Raw genomic sequence first — 14771 nt, 5'->3', positions numbered from 1 at the left:
TGCCTGGGTACCCAGCTGTCAAAAGCTGAAGCATCTGTTGCTACTTGTTGAAGTCACAGGAATCCTGGGAATACCTACTTGACACCATTCCCATGGTGTTTGATGTGAGCTGATGCAGTTTGTGGTGACACTGTGCTGCAGAGGCAGCAGCTGGAGGGTGCTGTTGCCACGGCAAGGGCTCAAAGAAGAAGGATCACAGCAAAGTCTTAACTCCTGAATGAGTCAGTCAGTCTCTAGGGAAATTTTCTGTGCTGGCTACTTTGATGTATGCTGGCCTGGGATCTTGCAGGTCATCCCCCTTTTGTAGAGGGACAATTGCTTTAATGACACAGCCTTTGTTTTCTTGGTTCCTGTTGCTGAGAATAACTGCTTTTTCTTCTCCTAATGCTCTCTTTCAGGTCACTGTTTTAGCTTCCAGGTGCACCTGGCTTTATGTTTTTCAGCATGAAGGAGCAGAGACTGCATTTTACTCTCAAGTTGTTTCTGGAGAAACTGCTGTAGAAGGAAGTGAGGCTATGGTTTTGGAGCTGTGCTGCAGGAGGACAGCTGAGCAGTGATCTGGTGTGGTAGCACCAGTTTTGCATTTGGCAGCAAAAATTTGAGCTAGCAGAACCGAGACATGTATCTGGTTGATTCACTGCATGGTGATCTAAACGCTGCCAAAGGATCTCAGGTCCCACCCACTCCTCATCCATGACACATGGCACAATTCTTGCCATGTGGAGCCCTTATTGCAGCTGTTCCCCTACAGCTTCCAGTAGGCAGCTTCCAGTAGGCAGGAGTTGTGCTGGAAAGGCACAACTTTCTCCTCTGAGACAGATGCTGCCTTCTTCCCAGCTTGTGCTTGTTTTTCTCTGTTTACAAGCAGAGCTCCAAATAGGTGCAGTCCATATTCAATTCCCTCTCTAAATGTTGTCCTTTAGTAAGTTGTGAGGGTACAAAAAAAGTCATTTTGTTCTTTCCTTCCCTGCACAGCTCACATAAGCCCTAGGGAATGTGGGGTCTGGTCCTCTCTCTCAGACCCTTCCCTGCCTGCTCCCCCCTGCCTGAGGGTGCCACTTGAGTCACAGCCTGTTCCCACTGCCTGCACACTTCAGGAGTATTCGCAATAGTTTTTAAGTCACTTTTGGTCCCCCTGCAAAGCATTGGGCCTCTGCTTGCTGGAGCTCAGTTTGGGAGCAAATACTGTCTCTGCAAGTGCCCTGTTTTGGGCTGTTTGAAGTTGGTGCCAACACAGGCTAAGGGTAATGTGACTGCTTTGTTTTTGGATCAGGGAACAGAACTGCCATCCTTCCTCAATGGGAGTACCCCTCTCTCTGTGGATGCAGCTCACAACAAATGCAGTTGAGGGCAAAGCATGACTTCTGCACTATCCAGAGGTTCAGGCAGCAACAGTGCTTTGCTGCTTGGAGGACCTCAAAATGTCAAAAATACAGCAGTCCCAAAACCTAAATCCTCAGCAGGGGCTGTGGAGGATGCTGCATTAATATCCTAATTCACAGGAATGAGAACAGGAGTTAGGCCAGACCACAAGAGCTCTCTTGGAGCTCTCAGAGTGATTTCCTGTGTCTTAAAGCAATTCTTTGCCCCAGATTTTGTTCAGTACTATATTTCTTGATGGGAATTGGGTTTTTTTATTAACTCGGCCTTAGATAGATTTCCCTAGTGTGGAAATTGTCATTTGAATTTGTTGCACCAAAACCATGCAGGGAAAACAGGTGGAAGGAGTATCACACACTCTAATAACAGGCAGTAATGTTAGCTAATCCCTTACAACTAGGGCAGGTTTCAGAAGAAACCATGAGATTTCAGGTGAGATTACAAGATTAAGCCTTTTGATAGTGAAATACTAAAACTCTCTGGTCCTTTAAATTCCTGTGGCAGGCTGGAAAACAAATGAATTTAGTATTTACCCCTGTTTAAAAATGACATTTTGAAGGATGATTTCAGTCATCATTTTGCCTAACAGCAAACGATGAAATACTCTTCAACATATATTTAAGAGCAGCTTTGACCATTTTAATGGATTTGAATATCCTTTTGCCCTTTAATTGGTCAATTTTTCTTCAGCAGCAATGGGATCATTCACATTACTCAGTTGGGTAAGAAAGCGATGGCTAAGAGAAGACAAAAAATAATTCAGAATGCTTATACTGAGGTCATATTTTATTTGCTGCTCACTTTAAATTCTCAAATAGACAAGTTATTTACCAAAACCATTGACTCCAAAAGTAGGCACAACCACATACGCATTTGTCATCACAACAGAAAAGATTTTATTACCATACACAGAAGTCTATTATATCTTATGTGTAGTTGAAATGAGTATGTATTACTGTCACCTGCTTTGTCACAATTATCATTTAAGAAACATCCAAACTGGAGTTGCACTAAATCAGAACAGTAAAAGAGGCACTGCAGAAGGAAAAGCAGAATTCATCTGGAGTTGAGTCATATCTGAGCAGACAATAAGCTTCTCAACTCAACCAGAGGCTGGGTCGCTGAAGCCTAAGCCTTTCTTGCTCCCAGAAAGATGGATGGATCATCTCGGGATCTCCTTGATATTTTGGTGTTGCTTATCCTTTATCGTGAAGGTGCACACAGACTTGGTAAGATGTCTGGTTGGATTTTACCCACCACCATGCTGTAGGTTCATATGGATCCCACTGACAAGCAAGGTAAAACACATGAAACTCCATCTGAATGTAAGAAAACACTTTTTCACTGAGTGAGGGCTGTTGAGCACTGACACTGGTGATCCACGGAGACTGTCAGCATTCCCTGGAGTCAGTCAAAGCCTAGCTGGACACAATCCTGGCTAACATGTGCAGAAGGATGGGCTAGACAATGTGGAGATGTTATTCCCAAGTCCTACAGTTTTGTGATTGATTCTGTGAGGAGCTCAGCATCTCAAGGTAGCAGAAGCTGGCCACAGGGTGCCTGGAGGTGAGGGAGTAGATCCTTTTCATATATATCTGTGGCATTTCCAAATGCATAACAGAGTTAAAACTCTCCATAAAAATAAAAAGTGGAATATTGATAAAGCATTCTTAAACAAGGTGTAACAGGAAGAAACTTGAGGTTTTCACTTGACTGTGAAGCAGATTTTAACTTTCAGAGCATGTGCCTTTCATAAGAGCATGCTGTGCGTATTGTCCAATGACAATAGAAAGCTGGTGGTCTGTAGACTTCAAGAAGCTTCATCAGGAAAGGTAAACGGAGAGGTTAAAAAGTGACTGGAAGCAAAATGGGCTTTCTTGGCATCCTTTCTCTTCTGAGCAGAAAGAAAAGGACACCAAATAGCTTAAAGGTACAAGTCATAAGCTCAAAGGTGTTAAGAGGTTTCTCTTAGGAAACAAAGAAGCATCACTGCTGGGGTCAGCACTCAATTTTTCCATCATTGTAGTACACTCTAATGTAGTTATAGACTTCTTTGTTCTTATTAAACAACTATAAAATTAGTGTCTACATCCCAAATTGACAGATGTATGAACTGAAGCACAGCATCTTTTCAAGTGTAAGGATTATCCAGCAGACCAGTGAAAAGAATTCTGGTGGGAACGCAAAGGCTGCTTTTTTGAGGGCTCTCACCAGTGAGAGGGTATTCCCACAGACAAGGAAGAAGCTTCTGACAAGGTATTATTTCCTCTTTGCCCCCTCCAAAAAAGGTGAGATTAGAACCTCAGAAAATTTATTGTAGTTTTATGCAGTCTACTTCCTCTGTGATTGCACTTGTTCTCAGGTCCAAATCTATGCTAGATTTGCTTCCCTTATACGTTGACCTCCATCTGAGTAGCATGATCTTCTTGAAGTACTTCATAGTGTTGCTTTTCACGGTTATGAAACACATGGTGTTTATCATGCTGTTACTCATGGCGATGCACCTGACTATATAAAAGGCAGTAAGATAATGCTTCTCTTTTACCAAAAGGGTGGGGAAGAAGTCCCGGACAATTGTGAAACCATAGAAAGGTGCCCAGCAGAGAACATAGGCAGTCAGAATGCACATTAGTACCGTAACAGTTTTCCTTCTGCACTGAAGCCTCTTTCTGATTTGTTTCGTCTGAAATCCTGGGACAGTTTTAAACCAAAGCTCCTGAGAGATCCTGGCGTAACACCAGGTCATTGTAATCACAGGTGCTACAAATTCAATGCCAAAGATGAAGAGAAAGTATGATTTATAGTACATCTGCTGGTCAACTGGCCAAATTTGGCCACAAAAAAATTTCTTCTGGTTTTTAACTATAAACAACACAGTTTCAGTAGCAAAGTATGCAGATGGAATAGCTACAAGTATGGAGATGACCCAGACCAAGGCAATGAGGAAGGTTGCTGTTTGATAATTCATGCGTGGTTTCAGTGGGTGAACAATGGCCAAATACCTAGAACAGAAAAATATATTCAAAATGAAGTCTGAAAACACTGGTCAGAACACACTTCAGAATACAAGCAAACAGAATTGGGCAGGAGGAAATTGCTGTCATTCCTGAGGGGAGAGCCTGAACATACTTGTCTGTAAGGACATAATCATCTGTAAGAACATGTTGTAAAGTAGCAGCCTGGAGCTGAGTTACAATTTTGTATCACAACTTTTCCTTTTAAACAGGAATAAGAGTTAGAAAAATGCAATATTACACATCTAGTCAGGTCCAGGGAAGAAAACACAAACATGTAGAATCAGGAAAATGTTTTCCCTAGGCCGAGAGCTACTTAAATAGCTCTTTTTACTAAGAGGTGAAATATAAATCACAATGTTTTTCTTATTTCTGTGGTTATTCTGTGGGTTGCAAAGACCTGAAGGTGATGCTAATGTATGGTTACAGGTGAACATGATTTTAAGCCACCAACAGAATGTGTATCTATTTTCTGCCCATGCAAATCCTTTTTATGTGTATTCTGGAGGTGACTATTGCTTATTCATCTTAAATAGGCAGTATTAAGTAATACGGCAAAGCAGAAAACTTGAGTTAGGTATTTGCACTGCTGTAAAGCTGCAAGGTTGTAGTATTCCTGCTGGGGGGAGATTTTTATCAGAGATCCCAGTACAACTGTATTTAACCCAAAGTATTGTTTCAAAAAGTGGAATTTCTCATTCCTTTGGAGTCTATTACATCTATATACATTCAATATATAGAATAGCATCCCTAAGATATATTTATTCTGAAGTAAAATGGAAAGTCAGCAGCACTTTTCATCAGCCAGTTATTGGAAGCAGATAAATTGTTCATGGCTCTTAATAGTGCAGGGTAAATGTCAGGGGACAGCAAAATGAGTCAGCCTCATTGTGAAGCAGAAGGTTAACATTTTTAGATCAGGTTCCAGGGAAGTAAGTTGTGGCATAATGTATGTGTATGTATTCATAAATGTGCATATCTGCTCAGCAGAACATTTGGCTGGATAGGATTGATCTGTCCAATAGATTCTGGAGGAAGCTTTTGTGGTGGATTTTCTGATTGTCCTTGCTTACCACGGCTGTTACTGTGCAGTGGTTCTGCAGTTCACAAACTGAATTCAGATGAAACTATCCTGGAAGCTGTGCTCCTAAAGTGTACATAAAACACACCAAATGCCAATGGGTGTTTGGTCCAGGGGACCCAGCTAAATATTTGCAGTGTGGATATTAGACCCTTACCATGCACTCTTCTTCTTCAAATGTTGCATTTTTGTAGTGTAGGTGTGGCCTTAAAAATGTGAAATTTCTATTTTTTCATGTGAATAGACATGGACGAAGAAGAAAGAGAGCCCTCCCTAAAGAAAGTCCGCAGTGGGACAGGCTTACTCACTTTACACAGCCGATTCCTTTTAAATGATCTAACATGGGAAGACTTTTGTTAGGAGTCTGATCCTTTTAGAGACAGAAGTCAACAATCCATATGACATAACATGAAATAGGTGATTGTTAAACAGTGGGGTTTCTCTCTGTTTACCAAACCAATAGCTTGCAAAAAAAAAAGAAAAATAGAAAAGCCATGAAACCAAAACATGGTGTTCTTACATCACGCTTCAGTGATTAATCTTGTTAATCAGGCCTGTTTTTAAAGATGTGTGGGAATATATGCTATAAATCTGATTTCTTAGCAGACATAAGGGCGCCATGACCCGTTACTTCATCAGCCTGGGATGCACTGGCAGAGCTTTCCAAGAAAACCTTGTTAAAGCTGAAAAACTGATAGAAAATGGTAATGCATACATGATAGTGTTTAGAAGCTTTACCCTGAGTCCTCAGCTGCTGTTGAAAGCCTATTCTGTTAGATGCTTGTTAAGGATTTGTTTTGTAGGAGCTGATCGTCCCCTTGCCCACACCAAGGAAAACACCTCTGAACTTCTCCAGAGTCTCTTCACAGACTTCCATGCACATCAGGAACAGCTGAATCAGCCATACACAAGCTGTATCTGTACAGCCCTCAGCAGGGCTAACTACTCCTGAGCTGACTTTTGCATCAGGGACTGAAAACTGCAACACTACACTAAAGTTTGAAATGGCACATGAGAGAAATTGGGGAAAAGAAGAGGAAGTGGAAATCACATATGTATGTGCATAGGGTCTACAGAGATGTGTATTGTGTTTAAACATGAAAGAGATCTTCTTATGATGGCCTTTCTGTAAAGAGTTTACTGAGCCAGCCTCTGGCTTTCTGTGAGTCAGTCATGTCAGACTTAGGTCAGCACCAGACTGATGCTCAGTGTCTTGGTCTGTCAGACTCCGTGGTGCACGAGGCTGAGAGAAGACTCTTGAGAAAGGATACAATTAAATTAAATTGTTAAAATTCCTGGAGTAAAAGGCAGGCAGTCTCTCAGGACTGCAGCACAATTAGAAAAAAATTATTCACTGAATGAGTGGTCAGGCATCAAAACATTCTACCCACGGAATAGTTGACAAAAAATGTGGATGTGACACTTGAGGACATGGTTTAGAACTTTGGAAGCTGTGGCTACATCTTTGTGCAGTCATAGCATCCCACTTACCTGTCAACAGCTATAGCCAGGAGAGCATTGGTCGAAACATAGACGGAGACAGTTCGTAGGTAGTTGACTGAGGCGCAGAGGACATGGCCGTGCTCCCAGGACAGCTGCTGCACCACATAGTAGTCCATCTCAAAGGGGCAGCACACAATAGCCACGATGAAATCTGAGATGGCCAGGTTGGCAATCAGCAGGTTGGTGAGGTTTCGCAGCTTCTTGTAGCGGGCAAGAGCAGCAATGAAGATGAAGTTGCCAATGCCACAAACCAGCATGATGCCAACCAGAGCAACCCCAATCACAATCTTGGCTGTGAAGAAGGTGTGGGTTTTGGTCATGTCGTCTTCACTGTCCAGTGGCAGGTCATAATCACTGTAAGTGAAATTGAAAGGGAAAGAGAAGTTTCTCAAAGAGGTGAAATCCCCATTATGGATGTTGTAGATTGAAGCAAAATTGAGGTGTGCGGTAGCATTTAGGTTGCGTTCAGTTTGCTCCATGGCCATGTCTGTCTTCTTTTGGCATGTGCAGCTTGGCTGGCCCTCAGTGTTGTGTTACCCCAGTGTGGCAGGGCACAAGAGTGGCAGGTGAGAGACCTCACCCAAAGCTTCCTTTTGAGCAGTGAGTAACTTTGTCTTTGTCCCAGAAGATTATAGGACAACAGCCTCATTTATCTCCTTCTGTGGGAACAAAAAGAGGAAAATGTTTCCTGAAAGGAAATTACAGCAAAAGTACTCATCTTGAAGGAAAGCAATAGCCACCTCATTGCCCCACAGATCTGTTGCTGCATGTGCACAGAAGGAAGAAATACCCTGTGAAGGGATGCTTCTGTTCTCACAAAATAAATGCTTCTAGTTGCTTCATGCACTGTTTGTTACAGCAGTTACAGTTTTATTTACCAACAATGAAATTTTCACCCAGCAGTGAAATGACAGTCTAGGAGGAATGTAAAATCGAGTTTAAAACTCTACCAGCCCACAAGCCCATGGTGCTGTCATCATCGTGCAAGGTAAAAGACACTAAAGTGACAACTCAGTGTGCTGTAAAGCATTTTATGTGCCTTTCGGACAAAGTTTATGCTTTATTCTCATTGTTTCACAGGGATGTGGTAGAGGACAATGAGAAGAGAACTGATGTTCTTGCTTCTAAATACATTTCTTAAGTAGAGTAAGAGTTGAAGTAAGAGTTGCAAAGGCCCAAGAAAATACTAAATCCAGCACTTCCCTTTTGGCAACCATTAATTGAGTACAGGACAAAATTTTTCCACCAGCATAATCCATTATCACTTCTGTCAAACAGGTTTGGCAGAACTCTGCCAATTTGCAAAGACAATAATTTTGTCCCATGAACTTGTAGAGCTTAGCTGTGAAGGCAAATCTGCCATTCACAGGGAAAGTGTTTCCACAGAGAGTGAAAGGTGAAAGATAAAATCTTCTGTAAGCAAGACAGAGTACCTTGCATTTTTGATGCTGGGGAGGAACAGGCTCCCCTTTTTGTACTGCCAGTTGTACCAAATATAAAAAAAAAAAAAAAATTTCCCACACAGATGGGGAAAAAACCATTTCATCTACTCCTTATTTTTGCCTCTCTGCATCAAAATGCTGAGAGGGCATCTTCTTGTATCTTCCCATGGTCCATCTAGGAATATTCACACCAGACTCTTAGCTGTCAGGACAGTCTCACCTCATCCAAGCAGAGGATCAGGGAGCATTACTGCTTTTTCTGCCCTGAAGCAGTAAGTCCTCGGGGTGTGAAATGCTACTGAACAAAGCAAGTCACGGCTACAAAGAGTAATCTGCATAGTGGAGCTGCTGCTCCCTTCTTTCCCTGGAACCACGCTCAGACCCTGATGTACTGACACTTAACAAATATCTGTCAGAAACTCTGTTTTACAGCTTTGGTCACCACATTGTTTTTTAAACTGAGCATTGCAGAACAGAATAACAAAAAGCCAAAGCCTGAAATGAAACAGTTCTGACAAGGGACTGCTTCAGGAGACACCTCCACAGCTGCCTGGAAAGGTAAACATTCATTTAAGAGAAGTGCTAAATAAACTCTCGGATGCAAAATCTGTTGGCCAAAGCAAGGGGCAGTATCTGTGTCAGATTCCACTGCTAAATACCAAAAGATCTGTAAAATAAATACAGACAACACAACCATCTACAAACTGACATAACACTATCAGCAAAGTGTACCTGCAGTTGTGCTCATCATCTTGGAGGTCTCAGGCACCCTGAGAGAGAGCCAGGTTTCTTCTCTGGTGAGAGCGCTGCCAGGTTTCTCCTCTGCATGTGCTGCTGTTACTGGAGGAGAGAAAGGATCACTGGAAGTAGCGCAAGGACTCCACTGAGTGCTGCTTTCTCTCCCATTAGGTTAGCCCTGTGCTCAGGGGAGGATGGCTCCTCTGCCTCTGTGCCTGCATCCAAAGCCTTTGCTCAGTGGGAGGCACCTTGAAGCTGTCCGTGCATTTCTGATTTTAAAGAGGCAGCACGATCTGAAGACAATAGACCACAGCCCTTTTGGGGTTCCTCTGCCTTAAACCCCCTGAAATGCAGGAATGGAATTGGCAGAGTGTCTTTGTTAGCAAGCCTGAGCATGGGACATATAAACCCCGGTCTGCCCTTGCTCTTTGAGTTTTGCCTGTGCTAAGCAGTAGCAGCCTGCACATGATGTCCCACAGAAACAAAATACAAACCGCCCCCTGGAAAGTAGGGGGAGGAAGGAGGGTGATGTGCTTTCCTGGGAGCCTTTCTCTGTGTGTCTCTCTCTGGCTATTGTCTTTTGGAGTGCAGCTGCAGTAGCTCCAGCAGGAGAGACACACAGTGAATAGCTGTAAATCAGAGGACCCCTGACAACTTTCCTTGCCCTCTCAGGGAATTACTCAGAGCAGAAAAGTGGCCATGAATCCTTAAAGACTTGGTGTCCTTTGCTAACGCTGTCTCCTCACTGTTTAAACCACGCACACTTGAGGGAGCAGTTCTTTTGCTTTCTAGTTCTCCAGAAGGAAAGGAAATGTGTGGCACATCACCTGTCTTCTTCACCTCCAAACTTGTTCACTTAGCTGACATTTTCCAAGGTGCATAGACACCTTGGGGACACATTACACAGTCCCCAGCAGATGAGACCATCAGAGGCTGTCAAAGGTCATGAAGGGTGTAGGAGGTTTGCAGAAAACTTAGACTGTGTGTCCTGATGCACATTCACAAGGCTCTTGTGAGCTAGTGGACACTTAGCTCTGGAAAAAGAAGGTAAGGAAAGAAACCTGTGAATATAAAACATGTCTGGGGTAAAAGAGCCACTACTGTGGCATTCCTTTCAGAAAACTTGAAAAAGATTGGAAAGTCCCCAATGTCTGCAGATAGCAGAGAGCATTAAGAATTTCACAACAAATACTTTGCTTGGTTTTGTTTTGAACAGCCAGTTTAATATTTGAAAATACACTAAGGGATTTTTAATGTCCTGAAAGGGTGCAACCAGATGAACAATGAGGAAATCAGATCCAGTGCACCTATTAAATTCTGTCACAAAAAATGTAAATATAGTAAGTATGGAGAAAGAGGCAAAGGAAACTGTGTACATCAGAGCCACGTTAAAATGATCCCTAAAATGGGCCACATAAACCTTAAATGCCCCTGAAGAAAAGCTGATACGCTAAAGGGAGCTTTGCATTCAGAATGTTCGTGATCTCTTTAAGACTTTGTTCAGCTATTTCACATGAAGTTATCTAGTGAGCTAATCAAGCAATATGATATCCAGATATTTATATTCCTTTAGGCCAAAACCTCATCTGCTGCAGAACTGTCTCTCCCAATTGACTCAAAGCAAGTTCACATCAGAACCTTGATAACTCCAGATGTGCACTGTGTGCTCAGTGAGAGCTTCTGTACAGCACTAGTTCATCTCCTGTGCTCCAAGGAATTGTGCTATATGTGTCAAGTTGTTTCTCAGAGAACACCAGTAGCACTGTGAACCAATGTGATTTACATGTGCTGTGCAAGGCACTGCTTTGTAGCTGTTGACTGGGAGTCACTGAATAGAGAACAAAACCAGTGGTGCTGGGAACTGTTCTTGGGCAGAGTGGAAGTTCAGGGGTGAGTCTAGAGCCTCAATGACTGTCCCAGCACCCTGCCCCACTGCAACAAGGGGTAGTGTGGTAGTCTAAGGGGTCTAAAGCCATGGGGTAAATGCAGCAAGTGTATGCATATGATTTGGGTGTACGATTTCTGCAGAGGACAAGGTTTCTCCTTAATAACATTAATTGATGATTCCCCAATGGTGTCACAAAATCAACACAGTATCACAAGGCATTTCCTGGGACCAGTGTTACCAGTGTGATACATTCAGGCTGAGAAAGAAAAATTGCTACTGAAAACTAGAATGGAAAATACTGTGTTGGTTTTGTATGGTCTAGTTTTTGGTAGCGGGGGGGGGGGCACAGAGGTAGCTTCTGTGAGAAGCTGCTGGAAGCTTCCACCATGTCCAGCAGAGCCAATCCCTGATGGCTCTGAAGATGGACATGCTGCTGTCCAAGGCTGGGCCAAATAGAAATGATTGTAACGGCTTTGTGATAACACATTTAAGAAAATCAAAGCAACAGGGGATATAGTTTTTGGGTTTTTTTTTTTTCCTAGCCAAAGAAGAGGAGGATCTTCCTCTGAGAATATGAGAAGGAAACAACATGGAGACACCAAGGTCAGTGGAGAAGGAGGGGGAGGAGGTGCTGCTCCAGGTGCCAGACCCAAGATTCCTCTGCAGGCTGTGGTGAGACCTGGTGAAACATGGTGAAAGCCATGGTGAGACAGCTGTGCCCCTGCAGCCCACAGGGATCCCTGGGGGATGCAGAGATTCACCCACAGCCCATGGGGATCCATGGGGATCTGCAGGAGATGCAGAGATCCACCCACAGCCCATGGGGATCCATGGGGAATGCAGAGATCCACCCACAGCCCATGGGGATCCATGGGGGATGCAGAGATCTACCCACAGCCTATGGGGTTCCATGGGGGATGCAGAGATCCACCCACAGCCCATGGGGTTCCATGGGGGATGCAGAGATCTGCCCACAGCCCATGAGGATCCATGGGGGATGCAAAAATCCACCCACAATGCATGGGGGAGGTGCCCATGCGAGAACAGGTGGGTGACTGGAAGAGGCTGTGATCCTGTGGGAGACCCAGTGGAGGGAGAGGGCCCTGCTCCCTGGTTGGAGCAGCCTGTGCTTGGAGTACCCCATGGGAGGAGAACCATGTTGCAGCAGTTTTGGGAGGACTGCTGCTTGTGAGATTGGGCCCATATCAGAGAGGTTTGTGGAGATGTGTCTCCTGTGGGAGGGACCTCACAGTCTCAGGGAAGGACTCCTCTCCCGGAGCAGCAGAAGAAAATCTTGGGTGACAAACTTACCAAACTGGAAACTGCCGTTTCTCCCTGCATTGTCAGTGGGAAGAAGTGAGGGTTTGGGGAAAGAAAATATGGTTTTAAGGGTTTATTTTACTTCTCATTATCTTCCTCTGATTTTGTAAGTAATAAATTCACTTTGTACCTCTAGGCTGATCCTGTTTTGCCCTTGGAGTGTTTTCTCCCAGTCCTTATCTCAATTCATGAAGCCTTCATTAAACTGTTCTCTTTCCTCTACCCAGCTGAGGCAGGGGAGGCTGAGTGAGTGATTTTCATGGGTGTCTGGAATTGGGCCAGCATCAAATCACGACAAAGATTCACTTTCCTGTTTATTTGTTTTGATCATTAGTATGCTCACAGGTTGAATAGGGAGGTTATTTGGAGGCTGAATGATGCAAAAACAATTGCAGTGTAAAGTACTTGTTTGGAGACTTTGAAATCATAAAGTACTAAACCCAGCATTTAGCCTGGGAGCAGACCTGAGGACTCAGGCCCTTCACTTCAAAACAGCAAACTCAGGTACTGTCTAATTTTTCCTAATTGCTAAATAAATTGGACTCTGAGTGAAGTAATTAATCTTACCTAAGCTTTGCATAAAGCATAGCTGGGGTTTTCCAAAGGTTACTAATTTAAATCAGGCAGTGAACTGGGACAAAGCATCACACTTGTGATTTTCTGGGAAAACAAGCAAACAGATGGTGCAGGCACACATGGATTACAACCATGTGTATTTTTGCTCAGTACTCCCACCATTTGGCCCAGAGGCTTTACTCAATCTGAGAGTCTGCAACTGATGTTAATGAACCCTACATTTACCTGGAGGATGTCAGGTATATATATATTTTTTTTTTTTAATATATGGAAATGTGCCTTGTGGCACAAGAGGAAAGTGACTTTTGGATACAGTTTGGCAAAAATACTTGGCACACCGAAGGAATCCTACCCTACTCAGCTATTCCAATGGTAACTTGGGATGCGGAAATGTCCTGGAAAGGAGTAGAGAAGAATTTGGACTTTTTTACTGGATTATGTCACCATGTTAGTTTCCTTTTATCACTTCTGCTTCCTTACTGAGCGTATATCACTTTGTGGCTTGGGAAAAGGCATAAAGCATGTGAAGGAACCATAAAGCAGGCTGTCAACACCACAATGACACACTACCAGGATGGTTGTCAGCACTGCAGGAACAGCAGAAGTGGCACTTTCATCCAAAAGGTCTTCTCCTTTCAGAGCAGCAGAGGTTCTGTGGACAGGGCCATTCAGGTGGCTCTCACAGCCGAATAACACAAGATTTAGCTAGTCTGCTCAGAGCTCACTTCATGTGCAAGGTGACACAGGGGCAATCAGCAGCTCTTTTGCAAGTAGAAGCTTCTTTGTTTTCACTTCTCTGGGGTTTTTTCCCCCTACTTTATAATTTTCTGACAGTGTCTATTTCCTGCTTTCTTCATCTTTGTTCAGGCTTTTGTGATTGCGTAGGAAAATTGTGTTTATTTTGCTCATTTCAGCTTAGCATGGAATTTTGCGAGAAGCACCTCCTGCCCTCAACAACAGTGTATGAAATATGTAGAAATAGCTCTAAGAAGCTGATGTTCTGACTATTGCTTGTCACCCTCACTAGAGAAGCAAACAGTATTTGGGACAGGGTAGGAAACAAGGACCAGCCCAGGGACTGTGCATGAGTCTTGATGCCACAGTATATGACATGAGTGACCACAAGAAAAATATTTCAGTCTTTAAACATTCCACTTTTTGTTTGAGGGTTTTGAAAGTATTTTTTAGGCTTTGTGTGTTTATTTTTTTTTTAATCTTCCTGCCTTAGAACAAATGTCTGTTAGCACAAACCCTTCTCTTGAGCAGGCAGCCTCTGCAAGGCAAATGTTAAGAAATCTCAGGATCATTGTCTAATCTGTACTGCTGTTCCTGGGCTGTGTTACATATACACAAATGTTGGGGTTTGGGATTCTTCCTCTTGTAGTATATGGTAGAGATAATTCATGCTATTTATGTATAAAATATTGTAAAATCCAAGCTATGTCTTTGACCACCCGGCTGGGAGCAGAGACTTATGTTTATTGAATTAGTTCCTGGACAACTTTAGGATAATATCAAGTCTGTTAATGTATGAATGAAACCTTCCTGGGCCATGATTGCTGACTTCCCTGGAATGTCAGAGCCACTCACGAGGGACCTGCACCTGGGAGATTGCATCTACCACACTCAAGCACCTGCACCACTCTGCTACATGTGAATACAGACTCTTCCTCTTCCGAAGTGTTCAGACAACCATCTAGAGACCTGAACTCACTTTTGTCTATTCCTGCACATGTATGGCCCCAGTTCTACATGTGAAGAGACACAAAGGAACATTCGGTCATTTCTGCCTCAGGCAGAATAAACTGTATATAAACTCGCTGCATGAA

At 43.3% G+C, this 14771-nt stretch overlaps 1 protein-coding gene across 2 annotated transcripts; it reads right to left on the bottom strand.

Annotated features, from left to right (window-relative positions):
- Nucleotides 1-2169: 2169 nt before the first annotated feature.
- Nucleotides 2170-9878, bottom strand: PROKR1 (prokineticin receptor 1). 2 transcript variants are annotated; one of them, XM_077175972.1, is made up of 3 exons: nt 9153-9878; nt 6967-7332; nt 2170-4382 (listed from the first exon to the last, which is right to left on the bottom strand). In XM_077175972.1, the coding sequence occupies exons 2-3, from the start codon at nt 7296-7298 to the stop codon at nt 3692-3694; spliced, it is 1023 nt and encodes a 340-aa protein (XP_077032087.1). In that variant the 5' UTR covers nt 7299-7332; nt 9153-9878; the 3' UTR covers nt 2170-3691. The 2 variants fall into 2 exon arrangements, with proteins under 2 accessions (XP_077032087.1, XP_054486386.1); XM_054630411.2 differs by having other exon boundaries at nt 6967-7637; nt 9153-9877.
- Between the last annotated feature and the right edge of the window lie 4893 nt (nt 9879-14771).

Source organism: Agelaius phoeniceus, chromosome 3 (assembly GCF_051311805.1).
Source record: "Agelaius phoeniceus isolate bAgePho1 chromosome 3, bAgePho1.hap1, whole genome shotgun sequence".
NCBI classification, from domain to species: Eukaryota; Metazoa; Chordata; class Aves; order Passeriformes; family Icteridae; genus Agelaius; species Agelaius phoeniceus.
This window is presented reverse-complemented; position numbering and strand designations above follow the sequence as displayed.

Bases quoted from the DNA above. Each gene is read 5' to 3' on its own strand.
- PROKR1 (XM_054630411.2), bottom strand. From the start codon at position 7,463: ATGGCCATGGAGCAAACTGAACGCAACCTAAATGCTACCGCACACCTC. The intron at 4,383-6,966 runs GTAAGTGGGATG...TTTCTGTTCTAG, and splicing joins CTGGCTATAGCTGTTGACAG to GTATTTGGCCATTGTTCACC.